Source organism: Magallana gigas, chromosome 1, assembly GCF_963853765.1.
Source record: "Magallana gigas chromosome 1, xbMagGiga1.1, whole genome shotgun sequence".
NCBI lineage: Eukaryota > Metazoa > Mollusca > Bivalvia > Ostreida > Ostreidae > Magallana > Magallana gigas.
In genome coordinates, this window is record NC_088853.1 from 51,904,384 (window position 1) to 51,914,812 (window position 10,429).

Sequence of the window (10,429 nt, forward strand, 5' to 3'; positions counted from 1 at the left end):
AGAACTGTGTAAAGGTATATAACTCTTCCTACAATTTCTCTCTGTCTTTGTTTCTCTCTATCTCTCTCCCTCCCCCTCTTTCTCTCTCTCTCTCTCTCTCTCTCAACTTTTTTTAGACGTACATAATGTAAAGCTATATATGATCATATGAGCTATAACTGATCATGACGGTACAAAATAATTTAAGAACAACTTTGCCTATATATGGAAGACAACTCCTCCTACCATCTCTCTCTCTCTCTCTCTCTCTCTCTCTCTCTCTCAGATTTTGTAATTAAAGTTGATATTTTATTTTCATGTTATTGTATACGTTGAAAAAAATATAAACTAATTTTTTTTCAATGATAAATTCTCTCAAAATATGCATCAAAATGATCGAGTCACATATTTTCTACCAAAAAAAAAAAAGTTGTTTTCTGACGAATTTTACATGTAAATGTTTAAAAATAGAAGGATAAGGGATTTTTTAATCCATGGCTTGATAAAGTGAAACACTTCATGTAAAGTGGCACATCCAAGTAAGTCTTCCTTTTCTAAAAACTTGGAAACTGGTGGGTTTTTTTTAAAACTCACTTCCCCATCACTACTAGTACTCTTCCTCTTGCTTATGAAACATAAATTTTTACAAGTTTATCTCCCTGGATCATTGGATGCTCAATCATCGCCAACCTCATTACAGAATTGAACTAAATACCTGACGTTATAAATTTTTTCCTTTGATAAAAATAAATACCCTATATATATATATAAGGTATTTATGTATATATCTAAACTTCGAATCAATTTTTTTTTTAATATTATATTTTTTTGTGATACGCAGTTTCCCGTTGTTATGTTATATAACTTCGAATTCTGTCGAAAAAGCAAACATGACATACAGATTTTATCAAATTTTATATCATACATCATTTTTGCTGGTCCTGTCTGTGTAAATATATCACTTTCACTTGTTTTAAACGAGTACAAGGAAATATTATAAGATAAGTTGCCATGCAATGATTTTTTTTTTATCGAGTAGTTTATTTCCGTTTTTCCGTCGGGATCGATAACACATTGTGCAATCTCCATGTATTTACTTGGTAATTATATAATGCAGTACATTAATTGTATCATTCATTTCAGTTTTTATTAAATCCTTCTCGTCGATAGTCAAATGAAAATAGACGCATTTCCAAGCGAGGAAAAAATGATTTCTTAGGCTAAATATTTCAATATTGGGTAAAGGTTGAGAAAAAATTAACAAAACACCCTCAAATTGTTCAACGACTCGCGCGTTTGGTGCAGATATTCTGCGGTATTTAGCAGGAGAAAATCGGAGCAATCTATGCAAAACATGTTTTCAATTGAATTCATTTTTTCTGAACAAGTTTAATACCGGTATTTTTCTTATTTCATAGTCTGGGTCTATAATTATTCTGATGTAAAACAATGGATTATAAGGTATATTCCAATATTTTCAGAGACAGTATATTTAATTTATTAGTTTTTGTTGTTGTAATTTTTATGAAACAATGGAAATCAATTTCAAATCGAAGACTTTTATGCCAAAAAAGAAAAAAATAGTCATGCATGACCGATAAAAATGAAAGACAAGGAAAATCCTGAAAGACAGGAAACATCTTTAGCACTCGCTCTTCCATGATAAATTGATTTCTCATTTTATCAAGCGTCCAAATCGTGCTACAGCGCTCTGATCCTTAATCATGTAATTCTCTCTAGTATATTTTAATAACCAAGAAGTCACGCATCGTTGTTTTACCTACATTCGTGATTGATAGACAGAAGCAACTGAACAAAATCTATTCTTAATTTAATGGTATAGATATTTCATCTGTATCAACATGGTGAACATTCTATTGTAATGTACATGTAGTCTTGCCCAGTCGCAGAGCAGGGGGGGGGGGGGGGGGGGGGGGTCATGGAAAAAGATTGTATTGTTCATCAAATAGTATTCATATCAACAACGGAAAATAGCTAATTAGAACCATTTTTACAAGAGCTTGGACTTCGGATAGTTGTGTCAAATATAACAATATAACGTAGGCATGTCTATTCCATTGCTGCCTGGTCGTATGGCAGGGGGGTCATGGAAAAAGACTAATTGTAATGTTTAAATCATTAGTGGTATTACGGAGTTGAACTGTCGGAAAAATCGAGAAGGGATAAAAGCTTTGAACTTTTTTAACCTATCCAATTTAGCTAAAAAAAAAGTTCAAATTTTTAATCTGCTTGAAGATGTATTCATAATGAGATGGTAAAAGTAAAACACTTTCATAACACGGATACACTTAGCCTTTCCGGTAAACATGTGATGTTCACATGTAACATATGATTTGTAATTGCATACTATCAAAACAAATAATCCCATGTATACTTGTAATATTTTGTTTTATTTATCAAAAAATAAAATATAGTGGCATATAATAACACTACAAACTTGGCAGAGTGTTTGTTTAGCCGAGTCTACACACATCTCTGATTAAACATACCAACAATCGCTTGTCTAGGCAAAATCTAATAAACAAAAATAAATAAAATACAGATGTACAATGTATATCTATATATATACCCAAAGATGTATTGTATGTTCACAGCCTTTAAAGTTGAACTAACTTAAAAAAACAACTGTCTGAAAACAACGGACGTGCGTATACAACTCGGAAGATCTGTAACAGTTTAATACATTTTCAAGTAATTTTCAAGTACAACTTCAATAACATGATTCTATTTGGCTGAAGTTGAAAAAAAATAACTGGCCGTGTGGTACAAAAATATGCATGTTTTATGAATACCAACAGACCTGATTTCGATAAATAAAATGTTGGTTTTTTTTTTTGGTTTCTTAGCTGAACAATTTCAAGTACTAGTAAACGCCACTTATATAACGCGCACCGACATTAACTGCAAACGTTGCAAAGGGGAACATGCGTTATCTACGCGTCGATTTCGGGGAATCCTCCTTAAGCGTCTGTAAATACTTCTTCTGAATGGCGACTTTCACGCAGCCGTCGATCAGCCTCGGTTTGGGCAGGGTGTCCCTCAGTTTCGTACATCCGGTCGTGGAAGGATCGAACATGATCAGATCGCTACATAGTGTTGCATTGTCGATCTCCCCGCCCAAGACTATGACGTTTCCCCGGTGCTGTATCACGCCGAAGTGAATCCGTTGGAACGCCGTCAGTCGGCCCACAGTTCGACAGAACGGCTTCTTAGCCGTATCTTTCCTGTCTTTTACATACTCCACGACCCGACCGTCGAAGAAAATCAGGAAAATGCGCTTATCACACGTGATGGATTTAGTCAGTTTACACGCCATCGGTATTTTGGCATCCACTTTCGTCGCTTGTCTTGTGCGCGTCTCGTAACACTGAATAAATGCTGTGTCTTTTCTGTCGTTCTTTTCGCCCCCGAAGATGTAAATGGACTCGCCCACTACAGCAGCCGAGAAGGAACTAACGGCAATGGGCAGGTCGCCCGCCATCTCCCATTGGTCTTCTTCGATGATGTAGCGTTCGATGCTTGATAACATACGATGTCCGTCGTCAAGCTTGTTGTCATAGCCACCAATAGCATAAAGCGCCCCGGTGACAGCGACTATCGCATGGCGGCGTCGTCCATACCCCATGCACTCGTTCTGGAGCCACTTATTCTTGCTGCTATCGTACCACAAGAGACACTTTTGCATGGATCCGCCCCCGTTTATATATATGTCGTTTTGATAGGTGCAGGAGGCGAACTCGATGCCGGGATCATACGGCAGAGCGGCGATGGAGAACCACTCTTTTCTGTAAAAACTGTAACATATCACTCCTAATGAACGAACATAAGGGGGCGTGGTCGATTCACACCCACCAAGTAGCACTAGCACTTCCTCCTGACTGGCCGTCAAGCGTAGACACGTTTGCTTCCCTTGTGCCTCCTGCTGCCGCGCGGGTAAGAGTTTGAAAGACTTTGCCTCGTTGATGAATTTCATACACGCGAGGTCTTCTTTTAGAAACTCGTGTTTTTCTTCTAGATTCACCAAGTATTCCGGCGTCAGAAAGGCAAGCCGAATTTGTTCGAACAAGATCCCGCAGCTCTCCTTCCGTTTCTCGACATCTCGTTCGATCCACTTGATGACGAGATCACAGAGCTGATCCTCGCTGTCGATGTCTAGCGTATCCTCCTTAATAATGGACGCCACCTCACGGCCGTCCAACTCCCAGAATTCCTCATTTGTGATGATTTCCTTAAAGTTCCGGGCAATCAGTTGAACGGATTTCTCCGTCAGTGTGTGACAATCGTGCAAGACGGACAATCGCCAGACCTTCAGACAATTTTCGTTGGTAAGATGCGGGTGGAGGAACTCTTCAATGATTCCCTGCAAAGCTTTGATTTGCAACACCGCCGCGATGTGTAGCAACTCCACGGCGTTGTCAGTCGTCATCACTTCCTCCGCTTTACCGGTGTACATAAAACTCAAAACGATTTCGAACAGATCCGGGTCCATTTCCGGAAACGTCACTTGACCACTAATGCTTTCGCGCATGCCTGAGCTAAACATGGCGTCAAAGTATGGCGACATTGCTGCTAGGATGCTTTTATGACAATTGAAGGTTTTCTCGCCCACCTCGATTGTGACGTCAGAATGGTCACCCGTGGTCCACAGCCTCTTCATGGAATCGCACAAGAGGTCCAGGTAGATTTTGTTTAACACCATCTCAGGTGACTTTGCTGCCATGATGGTTTTGTTCAGTGCTATAGAAAAACGGGCGGTGTCTGTCTACATCGTGTGTTCCAAAGTCGAAGCCGGTTGTGTTTTCTTCTCAGATACTTCCTGAAAGCAAAGGACAAAAATGAACTCAAGAAAAATCAAATTCAAATATAAAGATCGCACGATCCATGCATTGTACGTACAAGTGCAAAAAAAAGTTAAAAACCTCGCAGTGTTCGAGGAACACAGCAATCTAAAAACTAATATTGTTTTGAAAACGTACATTTATACATGTATATCTTTTACTCATATCCTACATGTAGACGGACACGCAGGTCCATAACCACAACAACAACAAACAACAATAGACCTCTCCTAAAAGCCGGTATGTCCCTTTGTTTACAATAAACATGTAATCAACAAAATTGCATAACAAAACACAAGGCTAGTTTGATCCTTGATTCAGAATCGAGGGGAGCCAATCACACATCTACATGCAGCGTTCGTCTCCAAAAGGAAGTACTCGTATAGAAATGAGTGCACGTGCGTTGTCCCCGTCGACATGCACACGCCTTAAGTACCATAAGTACCGGGACCCGGATGAGAAAATAAGTACACTGCACGAGTACGTCGGGAAATAATTGCTTCCTTGTAAAAAACGTATTTTATCGGTTTGTTTACATTAATTGTATAAGTTTAATTGTGAAATTTTAATAGGCCTAAATAAAGCGTTACTTGTATGCCTTTTCATTATCTAGCATGTCATGAAACTGGCGACGTTTTTGCAGAGAGAGAGAGAGAGAGAGAGAGAGAGAGAGAGAGAGAGAGAGAGAGAGAGAGAGAGAGAGAGAGAGAGAGAGAGAGAGAGAGTTTTTAAAATGGGATTCTATTAAAAGGGTCAGACAAAAAACGCATGTGAATTTATTTTTCCATTGGTAATTAGGTTTTATAATAATTCTAGAGTACTTCTTACGATCCCTCCCCATTTTATTTTCAAATCTTAATACCTTATCTGTTCTAAAATGTCATAACTCATAAAGTAATAATTCTTGATAATAACAAATAAATCCAACTTACATATTCATAGTATATTACTAGTGATTTATTTAGATAAAAATCTATAAAATATTCAAAAGTGCTGGCGCTACTTAAGTGAAATGAATAATTCCTTTAATACATTAAAAACGTGAACACAAAGAAATACTTGTACAAGCAGACAAAAATGCAAAAAGAGAAAGTGAAGACATAAATAATAATACATATTAATGTCAAGCAGGTGAATTAATCGTGTATTCTAATTAGAATAGGTTAAGCACGTTGAAAATAAAAAAGTATATATGAATATCATAGATCTTTCTGTAGAAAATTGTACCTTGAAAATCGACCTCTTCGCATTCATTTTCGAAAGTATAAAGTAACTGTAGGTTCCATTATTTTTCGTGGGTATCAATTTTCGTGGGTTTCGTGAAAACCACACTTTAACGGCTAATGATTCAATCAATACAATATGTTATTAAATATTGCACTTAAATGAACTTTAATTTAATCTCACCCCCCCCCCCTTCCGCCCTTTTCTTTTTACAATTTTCAGAATAGCAAAGTTCATTAGTTTTTTTAAAAAAAGTGCAATCTATATAAACAGGCAAAATTTGCGTTAAATGTTATAAGTGTTATTTTTTGGACAGGAAATTTTACCTCGAATCTCACCTAAATCAAAATCACGGCTACATTTATCTCCGATTCCGAGCAATGAGATTAACTTGTGTGTGTTTTCCTCTTTTTTTCCTTTTAAAAGTACTCCAAAACAAAGGACATGCACCAGTCACATTTTATCTCAGAGATTTCTCCTTTGCTATCGGCATCGTGAAAAATCTAAATCGAGGCCAGTAACTAGAAGACCCAAACACGGTATTAATAAGACTAGACGTTGTTAGTTGGACAGGAAACGTCTCTAATTAACATGTAATTAAAATTGCCCGTGCCGAATACTCTTGACTGGGATAAATGGCAATTGAAACAAAACCTGGCCATCTACACCCCCCCCCCTCATCCTCCGTCTATCCAAAACTTTAATCTTTTTTTTATGTCTTATGATTAAAGTACAATTTAAGAGTTGTTGAGTAAAATTTATCTTGAAAAGAGAGAGAGAGAGAGAGAGAGAGAGAGAGAGAGAGAGAGAAAGAGGGAGTTGAAAGTTTTGGAAAGTCATGTTGAATTGTTTTCATCCTCTCTTTGGTAGAAATGAGCTTGTATATATAATGATATACATGTATGCGGTATGTTTTGCCCACGGCCTGAACTTTGGAATAAAGGGTTTACCGCAAAGACCGAAATCTCCCTAAATGTCTGTACTTGACAAACTTATTCTGTGGATGATTCATCCTTGTTTGGCTAAACCAAACCTAAACTCCTAAAGCTTTGATAAACAAGCGACCCCCTTCTCTCTCTCCCTCTCTCTCTCCTCTCTCTCTTTCTCTCTCTCTCTCTCTCCACATTAATATTCATGGTCAGTTTAATAGTTATTCATTCAAATTATATATTCTTTTTTATACATTACAGTTCAGAGGTACTCTGTACTATTAACAAGCATCTGGCGTCATATTTCGAATTTTTGAATATACATGTACATTTCATAGGAATGTACATATAAATGCATATTTCAAGACTTTATTCCGTTGCAGTTGCGACTTGGTAGTGCAAGAGTCTAAACTGTCGAGATCGTATGCTCTTGGATGTCGTTCAGTGAGGTGGTCGTTGGCTGTCTTTACTGAAGTCGTAATTAAGTCCTAAGTCGTAAGTAATAAAGTTTTCTCTACCGAAGTTGTAAGCCGTAGGTCTTTAACAGAAAGTAGCAAGTCGTAGATCGGAGTGCTTTGAGACTCAATGTCCTTCACTTAATATCATTTAGATGAACGAAATTATGGGAAAAAACAGCAAAAAACTCGAAACAAAATAAACGAAAAACACAGTTTTTGTCTCATGGGCTAGCCACTAGGGGTTAAATTTTGCGGATTTGTATTTGTAATAAATCAGATAAAAGCGATTGAAGATTGAAAGTCAACCATTACAGCAGAGGGGCCCTTCAAATTCAAAGTTTATATACTGGATTTTAAAAATCCTCTTTGCATCTATATTCTTTTTCGAACCGGGTAAAAAAATCCTAAACGACCGATGCGATTAAAAAAAATAAGATAAAGGATTTAAACCTGGTAATCTGTTAGGAGATAATCATTTGTATTGTTGTTTTTATTGTTGTCACACCGGGTTTCTATGCCTAGGAGAGATGAGGCAAGCAAAAGAGCAGGGAGTAAGAATACCCCTTGCTGAGCGCCAGGGCAAGCAATATATAGTTACACGTTCAATGATTTTCATTATAGTCGAGTATTTGATTTAATTTATTTAAAATTATAAAATTCAAATTCAGTAAACAATACAGGCATACAAAAGTACATCTTATTCAACAATCTAAGACTAATTTTTTAAACATTTCATTGGGCAGGAGGTGGGGGGGGGGGGGCAAAATAGTTGGATAGATGGAGGCAGACAAAACCAAATAAGAACCTTTGAATGGAAGTACTCGGGTAGGAGTTGAACCGAGATGGTTGTGAATATTCCTGTCCTCTCATTCGCTATGACCCCTACGTCACATTTCATGCTAATTTTCATTTCGTCTTTGATAACAGGTCATCAGTACGAAATGATGTTATTTTTCTTATCTTAATGAGGTTGAACCGGTGAAGGTTGTCCACAAAATGGGTTTATGAAGTATATTATTATCATAATTGATAGGACTTATATTTTGGTGGAGATCAAAGAGAAAAATCTTTCCATTGAAAAGTGGTAGTGTTTGATCTTAACAACGAGATTACAAGGCGACAACCACAAAAGGAAACTCAACAACTAAAAAACATTTTAAAATTCTTGTGAAAACGTAATTATTGTACTTGTCAGTTAAGAGTGGTTATAAGTAAACAACCTCTTTGTAAAATGTAAAACTAACGATGAGAGCACTCAAATAAATCTGAATAATTGTAAAGTGGTACTATAGTTACGTCGTACTTAACAATTTTACGCATAGTACTGAAACAGTCAACATACTATATGCAAGGCCATTGCTTCTTCTTTGAAAGATGGAGAATGGATACATATACATTTACTTAATATGCACTACTCCTTTAGGAAAAGAGCTGGTGATTTTTATACTTATTTTCAAAGGCTTTCAATGAAAAATGGATCGACAGACCGAACTTTCAAAAACTGTCTATGTGTGTGTGTCTGTGGTGGTGGTGGTGGTGGGGGGGTTGTCATCTGAATCTGTAGCAACTGTGTGTGTGTGTAGGTAAGAGAGAGAGAGAGAGAGAGAGAGAGAGAGAGAGAGAGAGAGAGAGAGAGAGAGAGAGAAATAATTAGTCTGTATTACAAGATATTATATTTATTCACTTAAAACTACCTGCAGAAACATGTTTTACTTATTGCCCGTCTAAACTTTAGGCTGTACTTCATCTTGGTAATAAAAAAAATATATGACAATATAAAACCGAACAAAAAATTATTAAAAACTTGAAAACTTGACCATCACAATTCATACCTCCTTTAACCTGTTCGATTGTTTATCAGTCGCGATCAGACTATAAAACCGGCTGTGTCAAGCAGGCACACGGTACATAAATCAATACACGACACACTCTCAATGATATTCTCGTACACACCTGAGAATGTATGGCGAATTTATGGAGGGGTCCTTAAAGTGTTGAGGCGGAGCAAGGGATTGATTAGAGAGCAGGCCATTTTACTGACTATGCACATAAACTGAACATTGTTTAAGAGAGAAACGGTCAACATTTTTTTTTTGTATTCTCAACTGTTCAATGTCGAATTAAAAAGCATGAATGTCAACAAAGTCACAGCTGAAAACTTAATCAGCGTTATGAGCGTACGACATTCCCTATACCGGTATGACATGCAGTCATTATGGTATGAAATAAACACAGGTGATTCATACATTTTGCACTTCCGATATGTACAGTACATTAGTCCCGATTGTCAGAAAGATGTCAACAAAAAAGATACGAGCAAATGACAATTACTGATACATACACGAAACTCAACATTGACAAGTCAAAAATACTTACCATCACCAGCTAGAAATTCACATCATGGTATTAACATGTTTCATCCCACTTCCTGCTCAAACAGAAACACACATGAAATCGACACTGTCACAACGTGTGCAAGTTGTGTGTGTATATATCGCCTCTCTTCTCTCTCTCGTTGACACGGGCTATTTTTAGACCGCCTGTTCGAGGACCGCCGAAGGGGAGGAAATAATACACGCGATTTAATGTACGTAAAGTTTTGTTGAAGTTTTTATTTAAATTGTCCGCTAGACCGTGAAAACAGCTTGTATAAGGCATTTAAACGGCGGACAAAAGACATATAAGTCGTGCATTTCCTTGTAACAATTACACAGATATTATAATGTATACCAACACCCAAATTAATTATAAAAGTACAAGACTTGAGTGTAGAAATAAAACACTTTTTAAACAACTGTTTTATGGCGAATCGGAACCAATTTGTTAACATTCAAAAGCACTTAGTTCTACTTAATTACAACATTCGTACAAATTAATGTAACTGCATATTAATTCTAAACGAATTTGAAATTTCAAAAAGTATATTGAAGAATTTTATTTGCTTCATTTTTTATATCTTAAAAAAAATGCACAAAGGCAA

General features: G+C 36.7%; 1 protein-coding gene across 3 annotated transcripts; it reads right to left on the reverse strand.

Moving 5' to 3' along the window:
• Positions 1-2,369: 2,369 nt before the first annotated feature.
• LOC105334682 (kelch-like protein 24) lies at positions 2,370-9,983 on the reverse strand. Of its 3 annotated transcripts, none has more exons than XM_011438228.4 (2): positions 9,826-9,983; positions 2,370-4,816 (listed from the first exon to the last, which is right to left on the reverse strand). In XM_011438228.4, exon 2 carries the CDS (start codon positions 4,718-4,720, stop codon positions 2,930-2,932), a length of 1,791 nt encoding a protein of 596 aa, XP_011436530.2. In that variant the 5' UTR covers positions 4,721-4,816; positions 9,826-9,983; the 3' UTR covers positions 2,370-2,929. The 3 variants fall into 3 exon arrangements, with proteins under 3 accessions (XP_011436530.2, XP_011436531.2, XP_011436533.2); XM_011438229.4 differs by lacking the exon at positions 9,826-9,983 and adding an exon at positions 4,977-5,118; XM_011438231.4 differs by lacking the exon at positions 9,826-9,983 and adding an exon at positions 4,897-4,970.
• Between the last annotated feature and the right edge of the window lie 446 nt (positions 9,984-10,429).